General features: G+C 43.7%; 1 protein-coding gene across 1 annotated transcript in view; it reads right to left on the bottom strand.

Moving 5' to 3' along the window:
- LOC145344814 (opioid growth factor receptor-like protein 1) overlaps nucleotides 1–25192 on the bottom strand; it is a 46944-nt gene extending 21752 nt beyond the window's left edge. Inside the window, exons 1-3 of the mRNA XM_080191984.1 lie at nucleotides 24715–25192; nucleotides 4366–4452; nucleotides 712–793 (exon numbers count right to left, since the gene is read on the bottom strand). Coding sequence (XP_080048110.1) covers nucleotides 712–793; nucleotides 4366–4452; nucleotides 24715–24894 — 349 coding nt within the window. The 5' untranslated portion in view covers nucleotides 24895–25192. The remainder of the gene's footprint in view (nucleotides 1–711; nucleotides 794–4365; nucleotides 4453–24714) is intronic.
- Nucleotides 25193–26345: the final 1153 nt, after the last annotated feature.

The following is a 26345-nucleotide window of genomic DNA, read 5'->3' as shown; positions in this document are numbered from 1 at the left end:
GTCTCAGCACTGATCCCTGAGGAACGCTACTTGTCACAGCCCTCCATTCAGAAATACACCCTTCCACTGCTACCCTCCGTCTTCTATGATCGAGCCAGTTCTGTGTCCACCTTGCCAACTCATTTCTGATCCCAAGTGACTTCACCCTCTGCACCAGTCTGCCATGAGGGACCTTGCTGAAGTAGATGCAGGGATTATAAAAAGGGTTTTTAACCCTTTAACGATTATAAAAAGGTATGATATAGTAGATATAGAGATTATAAAAGGGTTTGATATCGCAGATATCAGGGTTACATGAGGGTTTAATATAGCAGATGTAGAGACTGTAAAAGGGCTTGACACAGTTGATGCAGAGAATATTAAATACAGAGTAGATGCAGAGATTATAACAGGGTTTAATATTGCAGATGTAGAGATTATAAAACGGTCTTATACAGCAGATGTAAAGATTATAAAAGGGTATGATATAGTAGATGTAAAGAATATAAACGGGTTTTATAGATTAGATGTACAGAAGATGTCTCAAATAATGGGAAACTAAAAAGTAGGGGTGAAAAATATAAAGCAGTTACTAATAAATTTAGCAAGGAATTCAAGAGAAAGCTCTTTACTCAGTGTGGGTCGAATGTTGAGACTTTGATAAGTAAATGAGTTAACTGATAATCACCCTGTTGCTTTACAGAGCTGTGATCTGCAGAACTCTGCACTTACCATCCGGCTTCATGGCAATTTCCTGTGTATAAAACTTCAGATTGGCGTAAGTGCTGAAGAATTTGGTTTCTCGTGATTTTGCCTGAGTATAAATCACAAACAATTAAACATACACACAGCACTCCTGCGCCATGTCAGCTATCACCACTCATTGAAATTGTATTTGATTCATTGATTTCCTCTGTAAAAACAAAATATACGTGGAGTGGCATAATAGCGTAGGTTTTTGGGGTGTAAGCCCACTGAGACAAGAGTCTGCATCATGCCCAGAAACACCAACCTCTGCACTCTCCACTTCCTCCACTTGTTCTGAACATCCAATTTCTAACAGTGCCTACACAAAACCAGTCAATGAACCCAGACCCACTTGAGATGACTGGAAAGTTCATAGAATCCCTACAGTGCATAAGGATGCTATATGGTCCAGCAAGTCTACACTGACTCTCTGACAAAATATTGTAGCCAGGCACTCTCCCTGCACTTTCCCCATAACCACACATTTTTACCATCCCCCAAGCCTTGGGGTACCAAGGAGTAATTCAGCATTGTCAATCAAACTAACCTGCACATCTCTGGATTGTGGGAGTGGGAAGATGCACAAGCTGAGGATGATTCCAGTTATTTCCTTATCTCTTCTCCTGAAGGAATTAGCTGATGCTGGAACCTAGTTGAAAGGGCAGCAGGTATCCTCTGATGTTTGTAATGTGACCGTTCTTCATGTCCCAGACCTGGCATCATACCCAAGTCTGTCCTGACACACAGTCTGACTGTCCTGCTTGCTCTGCATTCTTTCACTTCAAACGTTTTTCTAATTTTTCTGCATCTACCAAAGCATTCTGCATGTCAAAGCATTCATCACTTTAATAAAAAAATCTTAAGTTTCTCCAGTGGAAATAGTCAGGGAGCTTCTTATGCCTCTCCTCAATCATAGTTTTTTTTAGCTGTGACGAGACCCTACTGAATCTCTACTATATGTTCTCTAATGATTAATATTCTTTCTACAATGACACACAGCACAGTCTTTTTGTGGCCTGTACAATTATGTTTCCCTGTGCCAATCCAATTTCCTTTTGAAATCATTAATTGATTATGCTTCCACCATCCTCATAGGTAGCAAGTTTCGAGTCTTTACCACTCACTGGGTAAAAAAAGTAATTTCTCACATTCTCTCTTCATCACTTGTCCAAAATATAAGCAACCAGTATGCCATTAGCAAAAGGGAACAGCTTTTCTTTGTCTACCTTATCTAAAGCTGTCAGAATCTTGTTCACCTCTATCAAATCTCCTCCTCAATTCATGCAGAACAATCCCTTCTCCAACCTCACATGACAGCTGTGAATTAACCTGCCAATATCTTTGAAACAATCCATATCATAGAATCATACAGCACAGAAGAGGTCCTTCAGCCCATCAAGTCCACCCCAATTCATTAGAAACTGCTGAATTCCCACCTAATCCCATCCGCCATCATTTGGCCCATAACCCTGAATGTTATGATGTACCAAGTGCTCATCCAGGCACTTTCTAAAGAATGTGAGGCAACCCACCTCTACCACCCTTGCAGGCAGAGAATTCCAGACCATCATCACCCTCTGGGTAAAAACATTTTTCCTCACATCCCCTAAACCTTCTGCCCCTCATCTTGAGCCTATGTCCCTTGTGACTGACCTCCAACTAAGGAGAGCAGCTGCTCCTTATCCACTCTGTCCACGTTCCTCATAACCTTATACAACTCAATCAGGTCACCCCTCAGTCTTCTCTGCTCCAACAAAAACACCCCAAGTCTATCCAACTTCTCGTCATAACTTAAATGTTCCATTGCAGGCAGCATCCTGGTGAATCTCCTCTGCACACCCTCCAGTGCAATCATATCCTTCCAATAATATTGCAATCAGAAATGCACACAAGTAGTCTAGTTGTGGCCTCACAAAAGTTTTATACAATTTCAACACGACTTCCCTGCTTTTGTAATCTATATCTTGATTGATAAATGTGCCTTTTCACTACTCTATTAACATGCCTTTCCACTTTCAGAAATCTGTGAACAAACACACCAAGGTTCCTTTAATTCACAGAACTCCCTAGTGTCCTACCATTCATTGAGTACTTCCTTGTCAAATTATTCCTTCCAAAAGTGTACCATCTCACACTGAAAAAAGTTAAATTTCATCTGCTCATTTAGCCATTCCGTCTATATCTTCTTGTAGTTCAAGACTAGGCACCTCCAGTGCAAACCTTTTGTCCAGCAAATAGTCACATATTCAAAAAAACTCTACAAAATTTGTTCAGTTGCAACTTGCATGTGAGCACATGGATTAGGAGGGGTAGATATTTAACCCATAGTTAACCCTTTCTTTATACCTGATCCTGCCCACACCCAAAGTTGGACTAACTGGTCTATAGTTAGTTACTTATTTTGTCTCCACTCTTAAATAGAGATGCCACACTAGTTTCTTCCCTATACGCTGACACACATCTGATTCCTCAACTGCTCTTGCATTGGTTGCAAAATAAAATGTGACTTTCACCACTCTGCCTGTGGACCTATTCACACCCTGAAATGCAGGGTTAAGTTCCTGCTGAATTCCAAGCTCTCACCCTGGACTCCTGAAAGCTGGGGGAATAAGCACTGTTTCCGGCTGGCTCATGGATGTGTCACAGGGAAAAATGTACAATTACAATTGGCCCTACAAACAACCAACCCACCAAGACAGAAGCAGATCACAAACCCAATTATAGAACAACAGCACAAAAACAAGGCCTTTCAGCCCATCTTAGACAGAGTTTTCAATTCCTCTCATTCTCCCCTTATGAAAGTTAAAACCAAATTTGTTCTTTTTTAAACACTCAGGCAGTTTATTCCAGAGCAATTTGTTGCATTAAAAAAACTTCTCTCTGCCTTTTTACTAATTATCTGAAATCTGAGACATGTTGTTACCAACCTTCCTTCTGGTAAAAGCAGTTTCATTCCATTTAGCTATCAAAACCCCTCTTTTTCACATTTCCCTTTAATGGTAACAATTCTAGCATCTCTAGCCTCTTCACATAATTGTAGTGCCAATCTCTGGTATCATTCTGGTGGATCTCTTTTGTATCCTATTCAAGACATTGACATGGTGTCCAGAATAACACATGGCTATCACATGACCCAGACCATTTATAGGTCCATTCAGCTCGGGTAGGAATTTGCAGTCTTGCGGCATCTGCAGCTGGAAAATCCCACTCCAGTCTTTGTGATCAGAGAGGTGGCACAGTGGTTAGCACTGCTGCTTCACAGCACCAGGGACCTGGGTTCAATTCCTGGTTGGGCCTGTGTGGAGTCTACACATTCTCCCTGCATCTGCATGCGTTTCCATCAGGTGCTGCGATTTCCACACTCAGTTCAAAAGATGTAATGGTTAGGTACATTGTCCATGTTAAATTCTTCCTAAACGTACCCAAACAAACACCAGAGTGTGGTGGCCAGGGGAACTTCACAGTAACATCATTGCAGTATTAATATAAGCCTACTTGAGACTAATTAATAAAAAAAGGTGGGAGGGGTGGAGGAGTGCGAAACAACAGAATTAGTTTGCGACTTAGAATTAGAATTAGTGACGGCATTGACAATTTCCCATTGTACGCAATCCAGGGAGCAGCAAAATGGCCACTTACTGGGTAGCCATGTCGGTACATGTACAAGTCTCTGGCAGCAAAGAAACTTCTCTTTGGCTTGAAAGATGTGTCAGCTTTATCATCGCTCTGTAAAAGATCAGAGTAACTGGGATGAACTCAGTGCAAACTGCAAGCGGAGAATTAAAATGACAAGTGACCGGCAACTCAGGATCTGAGTGGAGGCATTCTGTAAAGTGGGCATCCAGTCTGTGTTTTGTTTCCACAGTGTAGAGGAGGATGTATCATCAGCAGTGAATACGATAGACGAAGTTGAAAGGATACAAGTAAATTGCTGCTTCATCTGGAAGGTGAGAACAAGAGGAGCATGATCATGGTTCTGGGAGGAAGAGAAAAGGGTGAGAGCTGAAGGGCAGGAAATGGAGAGGGTTTGGGGAGGGAGAGGCAGAATATTCAGCTGAGGGAAAAGGAAGATGTGAGGAACACTAACGTGGAAGTTTACGTCATCGGAACAGACACAAATCAAAGCCAACAAACTGGAGAAGGGAATGGAGTCCTTTCAAGCGTGAGGAATGGGGGAGTATAGCCAAGGTACTGCAGGAGGATAGCCTATTGTCAGGGATAGGGTCAGAATCAAGAAAGGCACAGGAAGACTGGGAGATGGACCGCATGAAGGCAAAATAAGTGAAACATTGGAACAAAGTTGATGGAACTTTCCAGTTCCAAGTTAGAGCAAGAAACTGATTTGTCAAATGTACGAGAAAATAGATGAGGGCAAGGCCTAAACAGAATTTAAACAAAGAATAAAAAGGCAGACATAGCTAGGACACATGCAGGTACCCATAGCAACCATGCAGCTCCATTGCAAAACCTTTCATTTGAACAAAGCGAGTAGAGTTAAGTTCAGCATGGTGGTGGATGGTGGCTGGCGGCTGGTTGGGACTCCATTTGAGGAAGAAATAGGGCTGTCCTGGCGGAGAATGGGGGTGTAGTGGGATTGGAAATCCACACCGAAGGGCCAAGAAGCTTAGTGGGCATCGGAAGAGTCATGGATGCAAATCGGAAGGGACTGGCAGAAAGGAGCAAAACAAAAAGTTGAGATAGGAAGAAATAAGTTCATTGTTTAAGTCTATTCCTGCTCCAATGTTTATAGATTTTGGTAAGAAGTTGTGTCTATGGCAGGGGGACTGTGAGATTAAAAGCTGTGAAGGGAAGATCCCCAGGGGCGAAGAGATTCCGTTCTGGAAACAATGGCTTGACATTCAGCAGTGGAGTCATGATCCAGGGGAGGTAGGAAGAAGAGTTAGAGAGCTAGCATTCAGTCTCTCAAAAGGTAGAGGTCGGCACACCAGACAACAACATCACCATCCTTGCCCGCAGGTTTAATAACAAAGTTAGGGTTAAACCTGAGAGTGCAGAGTGCAGCAACTTTGAGAGGGGCAGAGAAAAATTCCACGTTTCTGTGAAATGGTTATTCCTGATTCACTCACTCCACCATCTTCATCCCACAACTTCATTTTAACACATCATTATTAAAGGTTTTGGCCTATAGTCAACAGAACACCTTCTTATAACTATGTTCAATACCAGAGGCACAAATCTGGGCAGCAGAATTGGTTCTAGAATCTTCCGTATAAAGTACCACTTAGGAATGATTAGAAATTATTTTGGCAGGAGTCCTGTAAATAATTGGCAGTTTGTCTGGGATGTATTGTTTTTTTACAAAAACACTCTCCCAATTTGCCAATTTCTATCAGAGAGTGGTTAACGAAATGTAATACACTAGTCATAGTCTTGGACCAGTTTATAAATATTGCAAATAAGTCTGGCTTTGTTTTTCTTTGGGAACCCCAACACGTGTGTGTGAGAGAGAGAGAAAGGGTGGGAGAGCGTGACAGTGTGAATGAGAAAACGTAATGTTCATGTGTAGGATGTATACATTATTTTCTGTGCTGCATCACAATGAAGACCGCGGGAACATTATCAGACCAGCAACCATTTACTTTAATCCTATATCTCCACTATCCTATTGGTATTACAGAATTTGAACATTGCTGAAAAGAGAGACTTGCTGCTGAGGCTTTTCATCTTGAGTTCATCAGGACAAACATAAGAATGCCAAATTTCAAATGATCACAACAGTTTATATGACAGGAGAAAAGGAGCTAATTGGTTAACAAATCAACTCCGATTGGCTGAGATATCGCCATGGAGAATTTGCAGGGAGATAGAGGATCCCCAAGCTCCTGGGCAATTCAAAAAAGCCTCGAGGATTGAAGATATTCCTTTAATTTACAGAGGATGGGTCCCTGTGTATGAATGTATCACTTCACATGTTACAAACTCAACTGATCATCTTAAATTGGTACACAATTTTTTTTTTCTCTGCAATATGTCTTTCTGTCAGTTATCTCTAGACAACAATCCAGTGTCCTTTTAAACTTTACTGGTTCTGAATTAGTAACCTCAGTGCTAAAAAGTTTGATGCTCTTGTGGGTGAAATCATAGATCCCAGCTTCCTCTTTCCGTCTTTGAATCAGAGTGCAGAGGTCACGTCATTTTGCTTTTACATGAAGCTTCCAAACCTCTAGCTCTTTATTCTTATGGTTTACTAAAATCACCGAAACCAAACTGTTGGTTTTTAAAGTGTGCGGAGGGTCCAACTGCTAATCCAATTGTAATTTCCCATCGTTTTGAGCCTCTTCTTTCATGAATAAAACATCTTAAACAGTGGAGTAAAAATCTCTTTATGGCATAATCCTGATCACTCATTTATATTTGTCGTAGACACCTGCAATGCACTGATTAGCACTGTACCTCACACTAAATTCTACTGCCTAGTCCATGACTATCAGGTCACTTTCACCTAATTGCTACTTCTGACCTTCAGGTGGCTTCTTGGCTCCAATATATATTTTGAAAACCTGACCAGAGAACTGACATCACCCACATTGCTACTTTGGGGAAGGTCAACCAAATATGAGCCAATTAGGCAATTAACAGGCCATTGACCATCTCTAGCTTCAGGGTCCCACACGTTGTCTTTAATTGGGTAACTCCGACCACAAATTTGGCCAATTTGTGCAAAATATTCTGACCCCCATTGGACCTGATGTCAGAGCTCTGACCCAAAACTTAAAATGCTGTTAAACTTTTTCTCTCCACAGATGCTGCCTATCCTGCTGAGCATGTCCAGCACTTGTTTTTAATCTCACTTCTCACAATTTGTTTCATTGTGAATTATACTCTAAGCAGCAGAACCCTTAGGAACATTAGTGTACAAAGAGATTTGGGAATGCAGGTCCACAGTTTCCTAAAAGTGCCAACACAGCTGGCGAAGGTGATTAAGAAGGCATATGGCATGCTGGGGCACCGAGTACAAGAGTTCGGAAATCAAGTTACAGCTATATAAAACCTTGGTTCAGCCGTATTTGGAGTACTGCATGCAATTCTGTTAACCACACTACCTGAGGGACATGGGAGCTTTGGAAAGAGTGCAAAGGAGTTCATCAGAATGTTGCCTGGTCTCAAGGGTGTTGACTTTGAGGAGGGGTTGAATAAACTAAGATTATTTTCACTGGAAAGACGGAGGCTAAGGAGAGACCTGATAGAGGTCTACAAAATTATGAGAGGCATAAACAGCATGGATAGTCAGAGGCTATTTCTTAGGGTGGAAGTGTCAATTACAAAGGAGCACGGGTTCAAGGTGTATGGGGGAGGTTTTACATGTAGAGAGTGGTGGCTATCTGAAACATACTGGTGAAAGCAGGCACATTAGCAACATTTAAGAGGCATCTGAATGGTACATGGATTGGGAGGGAATAGAGGGATAAGGACCAAGTAAGAGCAGAAGATTTTTTTTAGTTTAGAACATATCACAGTACAGAACAGTACAGGCTCTTCGGCCCTCGATGTTGTGCCAGGCTATATCCGAATCCAAGATCAAGCCATCCCACTCCCTATCATTCTGGTGTGCTCCATGTGCCTATTCAATAATCACTTGAAAGTTCCTAAAGTATCCGACTCCACTATCACAGCAGGCAGTCCATTCCACACTCCAACCACTCCGAGTGAAGAATCTACCTCGGACATCCCTCTTATATCTCCCACCATGAACCTTATAGTTATGCCCCCTAGTAACAGCTACATCCACCCGAGGAAATAGTCTCTGCACATCCACTCTATCATCCTCATCCACGTCCACTCCTCATCACCCTATAAGCTTCTATTAAGTCGCCGCTCATCCTCCTCCGCTCTAAAGAGAAAAGCCCCAGCTCCCTCAACCTTTACTCATATGACCTACCCTCCAAACCAGGCAGCATCCTGGTAAATCTCCTCTGCTTCCACATCCTTCTTATAGTGAGGTGACCAGCACTGCACACAATAGTTTAATTAGGGCATCATGAATGGCACAAGGTTGGAGGGCAGAAGGGCCTGTTCCTGTGTTGCACTTTTCTTTATAAAGTCACCAGACACTAAAAGATCCCATTCTAATAATAAAAGAGGGAAATGGAAACTGAAATGTTGCCATGCCCTAGAAGACTGCATTTGCAGACAGCATACATGATGATCATAAGAAATAGCCCATTCAGCCCATCAAGCTTGCTCCACAATGCAATAAAATCATGGCAGGTCTAATTGTGGTCTTAACTCAACCTTCTCACCTGCCCCAGGAATTCCCTTTCAATTAAAGATCTATTTAACTTATCCTTGAACATATTCAATGATTCAGCCTCTCTTGCTCTCTGTGGCAGAGAATTCCAAATAATAATGGTCCTCAGAGGAAAAAAAATTCCTCCTCATCTTCTTATATGGGAGATCCGTTATTGTGTGTTTTGGCACTGTCAGCATCTACCTGTCAACCCCCTCAGAATCTTGTGTTTGAATCAGATGACGTATCCCGCTTCTAAATTCCAATGACAGTAGGCTCAATCTGCTCAACCTTCTTCATAAAACAATCCCTTTGGCCCAAACATCAGCCTCGAGAACCTCTGAACAGCTTCCAAAGCGAGCACGTTCTTCCTGATGCAAGATGGCTTCTCCAGTTGGCGTCTCACCAATGCTTACTAAAGTTGGAGCAATACTTCCTGACTTTTATATTCCATTCCCCTTGCATTACAAGGCAACATTCCGTTTAACTTTCACTTGCTGTACTTGCAAACTCACTTTCTGTGATTAATGTACTAGGACACCCAGAATCCTCTATACCTCAGAACTCTGCAATCTCTATTTAAACAAAATACTGTTTTTCTATCCCTCCAACTGCCAATTATTTACCCGCACAAACTATGCACATACTTTTGCAAACTTACCGTACCCTCTCCACAACTTGCTTTCCTACTCAAAACAGTCAGTACTTTCATCCAAATCATTAGTTTGCCAATCTGGAAGTGACTCATTCATTCTGACCATGTTTTCTGTCATCCAGCAATTAACTCAAACAGCGATCAATGAAAATCTGATTGGCTGGATAGCACTACTCTCACCCAGAATGGAGATGATTGGACAATTCTCCCAATCATATCTGGAGATCTCACTGCTACAAGTGATCAATTGTCCATGAATAGTTGGTATCATGCCATTGTCTTCCCCTGACTATGTTTTACAGAGAAATAACACCACTTTCAATTGGAGACAATATGATGGTTAAAGATGCTGACAGGATGTTTCCTTTTCTGCTGTGTTTTTTCAATAGGTGACACAGATACATTTTCACGCTACAATGTCGCTATTTACTTATTCATTTAGCTGCAGGCACGGGTTGCTTACATTACACAATTGGTAGATTTGTACAATGAGTTTTTAACCTAATTTGCTAACAATCTTTACATATTGCCATGGAAACTTCCCAGAGGCAACATCATAAGTATAATCTTTGGATAATTACTTTCCAATCAGATTGCACAAACCTAATGAATTTTAAAAACACATTTCATTATTCCTGGGAATTTAGAGACTTGTAATTCATGGATGTATTTGGAATTTTAACAAATTTAAGGATGGCTTATAAATTACTATCTTTGAATTGATTTTGTTTATTGTTTAGATAGAAACATTTATGGAGATCCCAAAGAGCACTTGAGATCCTTGTCGTGGTAAAAATGGCCAGTGACCTGAAAATACATAAGAAGTTTCACAACTCCAGGTTAAGGTCCAACAGGTTTATTTGGTAGCAAAGTCCACTAGTTTTCGGAGCCCTGCTCCCTCGTCAGGTGAGTAAGCGTTCTGTTAACAAACAGGGCATATAAAGACACAAACTCAATTTACAAAATAATGATTGGAATGCGAGTCTTTACAGGTAATCAAGTCTTAAAGATACAGACAGACAATGTGAGTGGAGGTTAAAGGGATGTGTATTGTCTCCAGACAGAACAATTAGTGAGATCTTGCAAGCCCAGGCAAGTCGTTACGGGGATTATAGATAGTGTGACATTAACCCCAGATCCCGGTTGTGGCTGTCCTCATGTATGCGGAACTTGGCGATCTCTGCTCTGCTCAGCGACTCTGCGCTGTTGTGTGTCGTGAAGGCCGCCTTGGAGAACGCTTACCTGAAGATCAGAGGCCAAATGCCCGTGACCGCTGAAGTGTTCGCCAACAGGAAGGGAACAGTCTTGCCTGGTGATTGTCGAGCGATGTTCATTCATCCGTTGTCATAGTGTCTGCATGGTCTCCCCAGTGTACCATGCTTCGGGACATCCTTTTCTGCAGCGTATGAGATAGACAATGTTGGCTGAATTGCAAGAGTATGTACCATGTACCTGGTGGATGGTGTTCTCATGTGAGATGATGACATTGGTGCCGATGATCCGGCATGTCTTGCAGAGGTTGCTGTGGCAGGGTTGTGTGGTGTCGTAGTCACTGTTCTTCTGAAGGCTGGGTAGTTTGCTGCGGACAATGGTCTGTTTGAGGTTGTGCGGTTGTTTGAAGGCAAGAAGCGGGGGTGTGGGGATGGCCTTGGCGATATGTTCATCTTCATCAATGACATGTTGAAGGCTCTGGAGAAGATGTCGTAGCTTCTCCGCTCTGGGGAAGTACTGGACGACAAAGGGTATTCTGTCCACTGTGTCCCGTGTTTGTCTTCTGAGGAGGTCGGTGCGGTTTTTTGCTGTGGCACGTCGGAATTATCGATCGAACATAGTGACCCTGAAGTCCAGAGGGGGAATGGGAGAGGGGAGGGCACATGCCCTGGACATAGCAATAGGTGCAACATAGCTGCTCAATGTACTGTTTATGTCTTGTGTGATTACATTAAAACAAGCAAAGGCAATTCTGAATCTCTCACTGACCTGGGGTGAGAGCTTGACAGTGGAAACCTGAGCGGATCAAATGAGCATATTTTCCCATGTTTTAAACAGTGAATATAACATCCCTGATGAGACAATCCTAAGACTGTGCAAGACTCTATAAATGAAACTTCTTTTTCTAATGTGAAATAAAACATGGAGAGTTTTAACATTTGCACAAACATAGATACTCAAGTATGAATTATATTATTTTCATTCAGTAATGTACTTGCCTCAGGGGTTTACAATATGCACTGGTTTCAAAAAACACGAATCTTTGTCCCAATTCAATTTCTACAACACCTAGCATTTAAATAATGCCTTCAACTTAGTAAAATACCACCCCCATGTTGCTTCAGTTGACTCTTGCGAAACAAAATCTGATGCTGAATTGCATAAGGGGATGCTAAGATCGATGAACTGCATCTTGGTCAAAGAGATGGGATTTAAGGAGCAAAAGAATAGGGAGTGGATTCTTGAACTTAGCAGAGACTGGAAAAGGGAGCTGCAAACAATGCCAAACACCAGAGGCCTGAACTAAGGGGCCTGGAAACAGGAGAAGGACCAGGACCCATGATTTCTGTCCCAGCCTAGGCTGCAGAATGATGAACATTAGGAATTTGATTTGATTTATTGTCACATTTATTGGTATACAGAGAAAAGTATTGTTTCTTATGTGCTCTCCAGACAAAGCATACCATACATAGAATACATGGAAAAGGAAAGCAAGACCAGAATTGGGCGAATGCAATTCAGACAGCGCACGGTTACAGAGTTAGGAAGGGGTGAAGCCATAGAGGGATTTGAAAACAAAAAGACGAGAATTTTAAAATTGAGGTGTTCCTGGACCAGGGGACAATCTAAGCCAGTGAGTGAAGGGTTGATGGTATACAGGACAAATGCACATTAGGATATGAATGGCAGGGTTTTGGATGAGCTCAATTTGGTGGCAAGTGGAAAATGGGAAGCCAGCCAAGACCATTAGAGTGTAGCAAAAAGCTGGAAAATATGTGTAAGGTGGATTTGCAAGGTAAGTGTATGGGGTTACAGGGATGGGGTGGGTATGGACCTGGGAAAGATGTTCTGTCAGAATTGGTGCAGACTTGATGGGCCGAATAGCCTATTCTTCGCTGTTGGGATCCTATGATTAGGGTTTCAGCAGCAAATGGGCAAATGCAGGGCTGGAGACAGGCAATGTTTTGGAGAGGGACCTAATTGGTCTTAATGATGGAGAATATGAAGTGAGAAACTCAATTCAGGATCAAACAGGGCACCAGTGTTGTGAAAAGTCTGATTCAGCCCGTGACACTGGCCACAACAAGGGTAGAGGACAATATTTGTGATAGGGATCAAAGGCAAAGATTTGATCTTCCCCATGTTTAAGTTAAGAGAAATTATCCAATACCGGCTACCAGTGAGTGTAGAGGCAGTGGAGGGATTAAGTGAGGTGGGTGCGATCAGCATACACTAACACGTAGATGAGTGGCAGTTAGCTGTTAATCTAACCTGAACGCTGATTAGGGCCTTGATAGATGTTGATTACTATTGAAGCTTATCTCAGCTCTATTTAAGAAAGGGAATAGTGGAAGTACACGATCAGTGAGCTTTGTACTGAGTAATAGGAGAGAACACGTTGTGAGCAAGACACAGCCAGAGTAAGTGTGGGTCTTTGGAATTTATAACAGTGGCAATTTGGTGCAGAGGGGAAAGGGGTGCTTTTTGCCTTTTTTTTCTTTGCTTTCTAATTTCTCAAATCTTCAGTCAGTGGCCTAGCCCTGCTGCAGGAGTAGAGGCTACAAGGGAGAGAGCTGGTTGCTAAGTAATGGCCAAGTATTTGTAATTTTATAGTTTATAAGGTCTTTATGTTGTTTATAGTTTGAGGGGTATATTCTTTCGTAGTGAGGACCAGGAAAAAAGAGCCCCACTATACCATAGTGCAGAAGGAGGTCATTCGGCCAGTCTGCACCACTCTCTGAAACAGCATCTCACCCACTCTCACTCCCCCTCCCCATTCTATTCCTGTAACCACATGGCTAATCCACCTAACCTACACATCTTTGGTGCAGGTTTGATATCCTTATCTGAGGAAGGATGTTCTTTCTATAGGGAGAATGCAGCAAAGATTTACCAGTCTGATTCCTGGATGGTGGGACTGACATATGAGGAGGGATTAAGTCAGTTAGAATTATAATCACTGGAGTTCAGAAGAATGATTGGGGGAGGGGGCAGGGATGGTCTCAGAAACCTATAAAATTTTAAACAGGACTAGACAGGCTAGAGATATTCCCAAAGGTGGGGGGTGTCCAGAACTAGGGATCACAGTCTGAGAATACAGGGATAAACTTTTTAGGACAGAGATGAGGATAAATTTGTTCACCCAGAGTGGTGAGCCTTGGAATTTGCAACCACAGAAAGCAGCTGAGGACAAAACATTTTATGTTTCCAAGGTCGTGTCAGATATAGCACTTGGGACAAAGGAGATCAAAAGATATAGTGCCACAGTGGTTAGGGGTGGCACGGTGGCACAGTGGTTAGCACTACTGCCTCTGCTGGAGTACTGTGTGCAGTTTTGGGCGCCGCACCTGCGCAAAGATATTTTGGCCTTGGAGGGAGTGCAGAGGAGGTTTACTAGGCTGATACCGGAGTTGAGGGGGTTGAGCTATGAGGAGAGGCTGAATAAACTAGGCTTGTACTTGTTGGAGTTTAGAAGAATGAGGGGAGATCTCATTGAGACGTATAAGATGATGAATGGGATGGATAGGATAGAGGTGGAGAGACTCTTCCTGCTCAAAAAAGACAGTAGGACTAGGGGGCACAGCCTCAAGATAAAGGGGGGGTGGTTTAGAACGGAGTTGAGGAGGAACTTCTTCACTCAAAGAGTGGTGAATCTCTGGAATTCTCTGCCCGTTGAAGTGGTGGAGGCTGCCTCGCTAAATATTTTTAAGACGCGGGTTGATGGGTTTTTGATAAGAGAGGGGATTAAGGGTTATGGGGAGAGGGCGGGAAGGTGGAACTGAGCCACGACAGATCAGCCATGATCTTAGCTCGAAGGGCTAGATGGCCTACTCCTGCTCCTATCTCTTATGTTCTTATGTTCTCACAATGCCAGGGACCCAGGTGGCTGTATGTGGAGTTCACACATTCTTCCCATCTCTGCAAGGGTTTCCTCCAGATGCTCTGTTTTCCTTCCACAGTCCAAAGATATGCAGGCAAGGTGGATTGGCCAGGTAATTGACTGTGATGTTGGGGGTCGGGAGGGCAATCAGCAGGGTAAATATGTGGGGTTGCAATAATAGGGCCAGGGTGAGATTGTGGTCGGTGCAGACCCAATAGACTGAATAGTCTCCTTCTGCATTGTGGCGATTCTATGGATATGAGCGGGTGTCCTGAAGTTATGAAAAGCATTATATAAATGCAAATCTTTCTTTTTTTGCAAATCAAAACTTTTTTTTTTCACATCTCTAAACTTCTCCTTCAAACATACAAAGATCATCACTTACTGGCACCCTCCCAGTCTTATGACAAAGTAGGTTTGTGCCAATGATTTCCTGACAGCTGGAAGTCTTTCGGGAAAACCAATACTACTCAAAGCATTTAATTCTGTATCCATCTGCTCCTGTATTCTAACCACACATGCTTTGACCACAAATCTCATCTTAATGTTGTTTTTCAATCTTTCATTCAACTCAGTCTTGGAGATAGTGAACGTGTGCTCTCTGATGCACTCTAGTTCCAAAGGTAACTCTCAAGAAAAAATTCCTGTTGATCAATCTGGGATTCAATGCTGTCCTTTTCATTCTTCAACAGCACCAATGGACATCCATTCTGTGGTACTTTGACCCATTAAACAACTGGTTTGACCCATATGAAGATGGACCACTTCAGAGTTCAAATTCCATGGGCTGCTGAGTGGAGCTGATTGGGTTGTGAATCTGGGTCGAATATGGGTGAGTAAACTCACTCCGTCCTGGCACCGAGTCATTGACTGTTATTAACACCTCCCTCCTTCCCTACTGACCAGAGACAGGATTAATAATTTAAAGGCCAAAAGCTTTCACAACATATTGCTCCAGCAGCAATGGAAGGTGCATGAACACTGGGCACTTTTGTAGATGTGTGATCACAGAAAAGAGTTATAATGATTAGACTTAACTTGTAAAATCAGCTGACAAACATCATCATAGCAACATTGAGAGTTAAGAATCCAGCAATAATCTGCACCTATGAAGCAATGCCGAGTTTATTAGAATTCTACTGAGATCAGAACTGCCATGTGTGTGCGACAGGACAGCTCACTGCTTTATGATTCTGCTCAGGATCCTGGAGGCAGCAGACAAATCAGAGAAATTCTAAGACCACATTTCAGAAACATTTCAGTCGAGCACAGTCACATCACAGGTGAAAGCAGAAGTTCAGGAAGGGATAACTGTCAAACAGTAGTGTAGAAGGGAACTATGGACAGAGAAAGTCCCACAGGCACTGATGCTGTCCAACAGTTACAGTATTCAAGATGTGTGAGACAGCATTTATTGCACATCCCTAATTATGCAAAGGTAGTGGTGTGCCACCATTTGAACCACTGCAGTCTGTGTGGCATAGGTACACCCACAGTGCTGTTAGGCGGGGAGTTCTAGGATTTTGATCCAGCAACAGTGAAGCAATGGCAATAATACAGCGGCACGGTGGCACAGTGGTTAGCACTGCTGCCTCGCAGCGCTAAGGACCTGGGTTTGATTCCTGGCCTGGGTGACTGTATGGAGTTTGCACATTCTCCCTGTGTCTGCGAGGGTTTTCTCCGGGTGCTCCTATCCACAATCCAAAGAAGTGCCAGTTAGTTTGATTGGCCATGCTAAATTTCCCCTTGGTGTCAGGGGGATTAGCTCAGGTAAATACATGGGGTAATGGGGATAGGGCCATAATAAGATAATAATAATAAGAAATAGGAGCAGGAGTAGGCCATCTGGCCCCTCGAGCCTGCCCCGCCATTCAATAAGATCATGGCTGATCTGTTGTGGCTCAGTTCCACATTCCCGCCCTCTCCCCATAACCCTTAATCCCCTCTCTTATCAAAAACCCATCAACCCGCGTCTTAAAAACATTTAGCGAGGTAGCCTCCACCACTTCAACGGGCAGAGAATTCCAGAGATTCACCACCCTTTGAGTGAAGAAGTTCCTCCTCAACTCCGTTCTAAACCGCCCCCCCTTTATTTTGAGGTTGTGCTCCCTAGTCCTACTGTCCTTTCTGAGTGGGAAGAGTCTCTCCACCTCTATCCTATCCACCCCATTCATCACGTCTCAATGAGATCTCCCCTCATTCTTCTAAACTCTAACGAGTACAAGCCTAGTTTATTCAGCCTCTCCTCATAGCTCAACCCCCTCAACTCCGGCATCAGCCTAGTAAACCTCCTCTGCACTCCCTCCAAGGCCAAAATATCCTTGCGTAAATACGGCGCCCAAAACTGCACACAGTACTCCAGCTGCGGCCTCACCAATGCCCTATACAGCTGCAGCAAGACCTCCCTACTTTTATAGTCAATCCCCCTCGCTGTGAAGGCCAGCATCCCACTCGCCTTCCTGACTACCTGCTGCACCTGCAAGCTGGGTTTTTGCGACTCATGCACAAGGACCCCGAGGTCCCTCTGCACCGTCGCCTGCTGCAGTTTTTCTCCACGTAAGTAATAATCCTTCCTACCCTGGGTGGGATTGTTGTTGGTGCAGGTTCAATGGACTAAATGGCCTCCTTTTGCACTGTAGGCATTCAATGATATTTCCAAATCAGAATAGTGAATGGTTTGGAGGGGAACTTCCAGGTGGTGGTGTTTCCTTGTATTTGCTGCTCTTATCCTTCTAGATGGGCTATGGGTTAGGAAGGTGCAGTCTAAGAAGCCTGGGTGAGTTCCTGCTGTGCATCTTGCAGATGATATACACTGTTGTTACTGTTCATCAGAGGTCGAGGGGGTGGATGTTGGAGGTTATGAATGGGGTGCAATTTCTGAGATCAAGTAAGCTGTTTTGTCCTGGATGGTGTCAACCTTCGAGTGTTGTTGGAGCTGTACTCATCCAGACAAATTGAGAGAATTCCATTGTACTCCTTGCAGATGGTGGACAGATTTTGTTGAGTCAAGACTGCACAAAACTGCAAATGTTTGTCATAATTTTTCAAAGCTGTCTTGAATCAGAAATTGTCCTTGAAGTATGCAAATTGCAATGCAATTCCATTATTTAAGAAAGGAGAGGGAGAGAGGCAGAGAAAGAACCAGAAAATTTGAGACCTGCTACTTAAATATTGAACTACAGAATCTGTGCAGAAAGAGGCCATTTGGCCCATCTGGTTGTGTCTTTGTTTAAGCAGGGCTGCAGTGAAAAGCCTAGAACTACAGGCCCGTGAGCCTAACATTGGTAGTGGGTAAGCTGTTGGAAGGTATTCTGAAAGACAAGGTCTACAGGCATTTAGAGAGGCAAGGACCAATTGAGGTCAGTCAGCATGGCTTTGTGAGTGGAAGATCATGTCTCACAAATTTGATTGAGTTTTCTGAAGGGGTAACCAAGAAGATAGATGAGGGCATGCAGTTGATGTTGTCTACGTGGACTTCAGCAAGACCTTTGACAAGGTACTGCATGGTAGGCTGTCGCACAAGGTTAAATCTCACGGGATCCAGGGCGAGGTAACCAATTGGAAACAAAACTGGTTTGATGACAGAAGACAGGGGATGGTTGTAGAGGGTTGTTTTTCAAACTGGAGGCCTGTGGCCAGTGGTGTCCCTGAGGGCTCAGTGCTGGGTCCACTGTTATTTGTCATCCACACTAATGATTTAGATTAGAATAAAGGAGGCATGGTTAGTAAGTTTGCAGATGACACCAAGGTTGGTGGCACAGTGGACAGTGAAGAAGGTTATCTGGGATTGCAATGGGATCTTGATCAATTGGGCCAGTGGGCTGACAAATGGAAGATGGAGTTTATTTCAGATAAATGTGAGTTGATGCATTTTGATAGAATGAACCAGGGCAGGACTTACTCCCCCTTTAATCACATTTTTGATTTGATGTTTTAAGTTTCCTTTCCACTTTGTTTTTTGTTTCGGGCAGTTCCCTTCCTTTTGGGAGCTGTCCTTTTTATTTGTCCCCTTGTTAATTTGAGTTAGTTTATTTGGTAGGACTTAGTTCATAGACTTAGTTATAGAACAAAGAGACCTAGGGGTACAGGTTCATAGCTCCCTGAAAATGGTGTCACAGGTGGACAGACTAAAGAAAGGCAATTTGGCATATTTGGTTTCATTGGTCAGAACACTGAATACAGGAATTGGGACATCTTGTTGAAGTTGTACAAGACATTAGTTCTGGTCACTCTATCATAGTAAGGTTATTACTAAAGTACAAAGAGTACAGAAAAGATTTACTAGGATGGTACCAGAACTTGATGGTTTGAGTTACAAGGAAAAGCTGGAAAGACTGGGACCTTTTTTCCCTGGAGATTAGGAGACTTAGGGGTGATCGAGGTCTATAAAATAATGACAGACATAGAAAAGCTAGATAGTCAACATCTTTTCCCAAAGATAGGGGAGTCTAAAACTAGAGTGCATAATGTGAGAGGGTGAAGACACAAAAGGGTCCAGAAGGACAATTTTTTCAGAGTGGTAAGTGTCTGGAACAAGATGCCAGAAATAGTCATAGAGGCAAATACAACTTTGTCTTTTAAAAAGCATTTTGGCAGTACATGGGTAAGATGGGTTTGGTGGGATATGGGCCAAGTGCAGGCAATTGTAACCAGCTTAGTGGCAAAAAACTGGACGGCAGGGACAAGTTGGGCTGAAGGGCCTGTTTCCATGCTGCACACCTCTATGACTATATTGCCAGAATTTTACCACCTCACCCACCCGAGGTTTGTAAAATCCCGCCTGAGGCCAATGGAGAATGTCGTTCTCTGAGCAGGTAGAATTCCGGCCCATACGTCTGCACCAACTCTCAAAGGGGATCCCAGCTAGGCCCTCCCCTCCACCCTGTCCGTGCATTTACCAATGGTTAATTTACCTTATAAGGCCCCCTCACAGTAGTTAGGATATGTGGCGGAAAATAAATCAGGAGATAGAAAAGGCATATGAAACGGCAATATTACAATAATCATGGGGGACCCCAATATGCAGGTGGACTGGGAAAATCAGGTAGGTAGTGGATCCCAAGAAGATAAAGTTTGGAATGTCTCAGATGGTTTTTGGAGCAGCCTACGAGGGAATAGGCAATTCTGCATTTGATGTGTAATGAGGCAGTCTTGATTAGGGAATTTAAGGTGAAGGAACCCTTAGGGAGCAGTGACCACAGCATGATAGATTTTACCCTGCAATTTGAGAGGGAGAAGCTGGAATCAGATGGAACGGTATTACAATTAAATAAAGGTGACTACATGAGGGAGGGGCGGGCCAGAGTTGATTGGAAAGGGAGCCTAGCACAGAAGACAGTGGAACAGCAATGGCAGGAGTTTTTGGGGGTTATTCGGGAAGCGCATCCCAAGGAGAAAGAAACTTGTTAAGAGGAGGATGAGACATCCATGGCTGACGAGGGAAGTCAAGGACAGCATAAAAGCAAAAGAAAAAGCATACAAAGTGGCAAGGATTAATGGGAAGCCAGAGGATTGGGATGCCTTCAAAAGCAAACAGAGAACATCTAAAGCAATAAGGGGGGAGAAGATGAAATATGAATGTAGCTAGCTAGTAATATAAAAGAAGATGGGAAGAGATTTTGTTGATTATATAGAAAGGTAAGAGAAGCAAAAATAGCCATAGGACCACTGGAAAAATGAGGCTGGAGAAGTAATAATAGGAAACAAAGAAATGGCAGGGGAACTGAATAGTCACTTTGCACTAGTGTTCATGTGGAAGACACCAGCGGGGTGCCAAGAGCTCCAGGAGAATCATGGGGTGCAGGTGAGTGTAGTGGCCATCATCAAGGAGAAGGTTGTGGGGAAACTGAAAGGTCTGAGAGTGACTAAATCACCTGGACTGATAGACTACACCCCAGGGTTCTAAAAGAGATAGCTGAGGAAATTGCGGAGGCATTGGTGATGATCTTTCAGGAATCACTGGAGGCAGGGAAGATCTGAGAAGACCAGAAAGTCGCTAATGTAACACTGCTGTTTAAGAAGTGATGGAGGCACCAGATGGGGAAATTGGCAAAATTTTAGAGTCCATTATTAAAGATGAGATCAGAGTACTTGGAAATGCATGATAAAACAGGACCGAGTTTTTTCAAGGGGAGGTCACGTCTGACAAATCTCCTCTTTGAGGAAGTAACAAGGAAGTTAGATAAAAGTGAACCAATGACGTGATTTATTTAAATTTCCAAAGGCCCTTGACACGGTGAAGGGCAAATTCCTGGCACGGATAGAGGATTGGCAGAAGGCAGAGTGTGTAGTTAAAGGAGTATTTTTCAGGATGTTGGCTGGTGACTTGTCGTGTGCCTCAGGGGTCAGTGCTAGACCACAACATTTTACAATATACATTAACGATTTTGAAGGAAGAACTGAAAGCACTGTTGCTAAGTTTGCAGATGATACAAAGATATGTAGAGGGGAAGGTAATATTGAGGAAGTGGGGGGGAGGGGGTGCTGCAGAAGAATCTGAACAGGTTAGGAGCATGGGCAAAGAAGTGGCAGATGGAATATGATGTGGAGAAGTGTGAGGTTTTGGATTCCACCTTGGAAGGAGGAATGGAGACATAGACTACTTTCTAAATGGGGAAATGCCTAGAAAATAGGAAACACGAAGGGACTTGGGAGTCTTTGTTCAAGGTTCTCTCAAGGTTAATATGCAGGTTCAGTCAGCCGCAAGGAAGGCAAATGCAATGTTAGTACTCATGGCGAGAGGGTTAGAATACAAGATTAGGGATGTATTTCTGAAGCTGTAAAAGGCTCTGGTCAGACCTCATTTGGAGTATTATGAACAGTTTTGGGCCAGGTATCTAAGAAAGGATGTGCTGGCCTTGAAAAGGGACCAGAAGAGGTTCCCTGCAATGAAGAACCTGTTGTGTGAGGAGCGGTTGAGGACCTGGGTCTGTCCTCATTGGAGTTTAGAAGGATGAGTGGGGATCTTATTGAAACTTACAGGATACTAAGTTCTTAATTCTTTGAGGAGGTAACTATGTGTGTGGACGAAGGTAGAGCAGTTGATGTTGTAGACATGGATTTTAGTAAGGCGTTTGATAAGATTCCCCATGGTAGGCTCATGAAGGTGTGGGATAGAAGGAAATTTGGCCGATTGCATAAGTAACTGGCTGTCTCACTGAAGACAGAGGGTGGTGGTGGAAGGAAAATTTTTAGACTGGAGGCTAGTTACCAGCGGTGTACCACAGGGATCAGTGCTGGATCCTCTGCTTTTTGTGATTTTTATGAATGACTTGGAAGAGGGGGCTGAAGGGTGGGTTAGTAAATTTGCTGATGACACCAAGATTGGTGGAATAATGGATGAGGTGGAGGGCTCTTGCAGGCTGCAAAGTGACACTGATAGGATGCAGAACTGGGCCAAAAAGTGGCAGATGGAGTTTAACCCTGACAAGTGCGAGGTGATTCATTTTGTTAGGACAAACTTGAACGTGGATTTCAGGGTCAACGGCAGGGTTCTGAGGAATATGGAGGAACAGAGAGATCTTGGGGCTCATATCCACAGATCCCGGAAGGTTGCCACTCAAGTGGATAGAGCCGTGAAGAAGTCTTATAGCGTGTTAGTGTTTATTAACAGGGGGTTTGAGTTTAAGAGCCGTGGGGTTATGCTGCAACTATACCAGACCTTGGTGAGACCACATTTGGAATATTGCGTGCAGTTCTGGTCACCTCACTATAAGAAGGATGTGGAAGCATTGGAAAGAGTGCAGAGGAGATTTACCAGGATGCTGCCTGGTTTGGAGGGTAGGTTTTGTGAGGAAAGGTTAAGGGAGCTGGAGCTTTTCTCTTTAGAGCGGAGGAGGATGAGAGGCAATTTAATAGAGGTTTATAAGATGAAGAGGGGGATTGATAGACTGGACGTGCAGAGACTATTTCCTCAGGTGGATATAGCTGTTACTAGGGAGAACAACTATAAGGTTCATGGTGGGAGATATAGGAGGGACGTCCGAGGTAGATTCTTTACTCAGTGGCTGGGCTGTGGAATAGACTGACTGCTGTGATAGTGGAGTCGGACACTTTAGGAATAGGCACATGGAGCACACCAGAATGATAGGGAGCGGGATAGCTTGATCTTGGGTTTGGACATAGCTCGGCACAACATTGAGGGATGACGGGCCTGTATTGTGCTGTACTCTTCTATGTTTCTACACTGGGTGGCCTGGATAAGGTGGATGTGGAGAGGATATTTCCACAATTAGGAAAAACTAGAACCAGAAGACACAACCTCAGGCTAAATGGACGATTCTTTGAAACAGGGATGCGGAGGAACTTCTTCAACCACTGAGAGGTGAATCTGTGGAATTTTTTGCCACAGAAGGCTGTGGAGGCCAGCTCATTGAGTGTCCTTAAGATAGAGATAGAGATAAGGAATTCTTAGAAAGAAGGTGGCTAAGAGGGGACCTTATTGAAACATATAAGATGATTAGAGGTTTAGATAGGGTGGACAGTGATAGCCTTTTTCCTCGGATGGAGAAAGCTAGCACGAGGGGGCATGGCTTTAGGTTAAGGGGTGGTAGATATAGGACGGATGTCAGAGGTAGGTTCTTTACCCAGAGGGTGGTGAGGGATTGGAATGCCCTGCCTGCTGCAGTTGTAGATGCGCCTAGTTTGGGGGTGTTTAAGAGATCCGTGGATAGGTTTATGGATGGAAAGGGATTGGTTTAGGTTAGAGGGTCATTGCTTTTTTAATTGGTCGGCGCAACATCGTGGGCCGAAGGGCCTGTTCTGTGCTGTAATGTTCTATGTTCTAAGGATTCTTAAGGAATCAGGGGTTATGAGGAAAAGGCAGGAGAATGGGGATGAGAAAAGTATCAGCCATGATTGAATGGCAGAGCAGACTCAATGAGCTGAGTGGCCTAATTCTGCTGCTATGTCTTGTGGTGTGACCTGTACATCTTTGGACTGTGGGAGGAAACTGGAAGCACCTGGACGAAAACCACACAGACACAGGAAGAACATGCAAACTCCAGACAGTCACCCAAGGCTGGAATCAAACCTGGGTCCTTAATGCTGTGAGGCAGCAGTGTGCTATTCTCGTAACTCCACATATTTACTCTGTTAATTCCCCTGACACTAAGGGGCAATTTTATCATTGAGAATCCACTTAACCTGCACACCTTTGGAAGGAAAGATGGTCTAACCTGTACATCTTTGGACTGTGGGAGGAAACCAGACCACTTGGAGGCCAGAATTGAACACAGGTCCCTGGCGCTATGAGGACCAGTGCTACCCACTGTGCTACCCCGCTGCCCCAACTTTAAGATCAAAGGATTTTGAAAAATGGCAAAAAACTAGGAAAAGCAGGAGTTCAGAGATGTATAGATTATCAAAATGTTAAAAAGCAACATTAATATATTAATGATTAGTATAGAATATAAAAGGGAGGTTTTGTTAGTTATACAAAGCCTTGATTAAACCACATCTAGAATATAATTCTGGGTATTGGTCTTTAGACAGCTTTATTAACATTGAAAAGAAAGCAGTTTCTGAAGAATTTCAGCAATTCGGAGCTTATAGAAATCAGGGTATCTTGTACTCCCTAGAATATGAAAGATTAAGGGATGGTTTTAATCTAGATTTGATATTGATCGGGAATCTGGGACCAGATGACATAATCTTAAAATCAAAGCCAGGCCACTCACTCAAGAAAGAAGTTTGGGAAAACTTGCACTCACAGCATGGCAGCAGTGGAGATTCTCTCACAGAAAACAGTAGATGTTAGCTCAATAATTTCAAATCTGAGGTTGTTAGATTTTGGTGAGCCAAGTGCATTCAGGGCCAAAGCATTGGCTGGCACAATAGGACGGCAGGGCTGAATGGCCTACTCATGTCCCTCAGCCCAGTCCTGACTTCAGGCACTAAGGAACAAAAGGAGGGAGCTCCACTTTGTAAGAGTCTTCCAGCTCGCAGTGCCCTTCCTTGCCCAGTTTGCCTTGCTCCCCACACACAATGCATTACCTGCTCCTCTCTGCAGCCAGCCTCCTCTGTACTCCTGCTCGCTTCTCCAGCCACGGCTAAGGCAGCCGTTTCCTGGCGCTCTTCGTGCTCTGTCTCCGGTTCAGAGTCGCTTAGCCAGGTCGAGTCACATTCCTCCACCGTGCTGGGCTCCCTGACGCTCCAAAACTGCGAGTTTCCCATTGACGAGCGGGCAATGCCCAGGAATCCCCCCGACACGCGCAAGCACCCATCCACGCTGGGGGATGGTTCAGCGACCGACTTCCTCTTTTTTCATAAATACATTCTCTGTTTTACAAGCACACAGCTGTTCAGCACAATCTCCTGCTCCTCCCAGCAGTAGCAAGTCGTCACACAACCCTGTCTGCAATGTTAAACAGAGCAGGCTCACTGTTCACACTGAGAAACAGCCTGGGTCAGCTGCTTCTTATCGCCAATGTCGCAAACCCACCTCAACAATTGACTGTACTTGCTGCCGAGACACAAGCTGTGGAACAGAGCTTGTCGGCATCTGCTGTTTCATTCGGCACATTGCAGTTAAATATTCCAACCCTGCCCTCACTTTCAGCACTGGCTGAGTGGTGGGGAGGAGGGACAAAAATAAACATTCAAAGCCAGGCGCATACCGTGGGAAACATCTTCAGTCTAGCCATTTGGAAGCTTTCACCTTTCACAGAAGCAGATTATGTCGTCTGAAATCCACAAACTTGTCGAGTTTATCAAGCTTCCAGAATGGGCCTGAACCCCCAAGGGGTTCACACATGTATGCACAACTTAACAGAATATCATGGGTTTAAAGTATGAGGTTTTCATTCTTTTTTAACACTCTTGCTTAATTGTTTAAACAAATTCGGTAAGGCTGTTTACCTGACAGCCAAAAGGTTTGCAATCAGAGGCTGGAAATCCTATGGTGAGTAACTCACCTCCTGATTTCCTGAATTCTGTTCACTATAATGTGGAGATTTCAGCATTGGACTGGGGTAGAAGTCTCACAACACCAGCTTAAAGTCCAACAGGTTTATTTGGTATCACGAGCTTTTGGAGAGCTGCCCCTTCACCAGGTGATGAAATCCAGCAGATGATTCATCAGGTGATGAAATCCAGGTTGTAAGACTTCTTACCCTGTTCACTATGTACAAGGCACAAGTCAGGAGTGTGATGGATGAATCAGAAATGAATGGATGAATCACTTGCTGGATGAATCATAAAATCCTTAGAATGCAGAAGGAGGCCATTTTGCCCACTGAGCCTGCACTGACAACGATCCTACCCCGGCCCATCCCTGCAACCCCACATATTCATCCTGTTGGTCCTCCTGACACTAAGGGGCAATTTAGCATGGCAAATCAATCTAATCTTCATATCCTCGGACTGTGGAAGGGAAATGGATCACCTGGAGTAAAATCCACGCAGCCATGGGTAGAACATGCAAACTCCACACAGTCACCTGAGGCAAGAATTGAACCCAGGTCGCTGGTGCTGTGAGGCAGCAGTGCTAACTACTGTGCCATAGTGCTGTCCTTTTATCATGAGACTTCACTGTAGTTTCAGTCATGAGTTCCAGTTGTTGTAGTTCACAGACACTCTTTACATAATACTCAATAAACTTGACACCGTCCAGGACAAACTAGCCT

This window comes from Carcharhinus amblyrhynchos, chromosome 7 (genome assembly GCF_965287045.1).
Source record: "Carcharhinus amblyrhynchos chromosome 7, sCarAmb.v2.hapA, whole genome shotgun sequence".
Lineage (NCBI taxonomy): Eukaryota > Metazoa > Chordata > Chondrichthyes > Carcharhiniformes > Carcharhinidae > Carcharhinus > Carcharhinus amblyrhynchos.
This window is presented reverse-complemented; position numbering and strand designations above follow the sequence as displayed.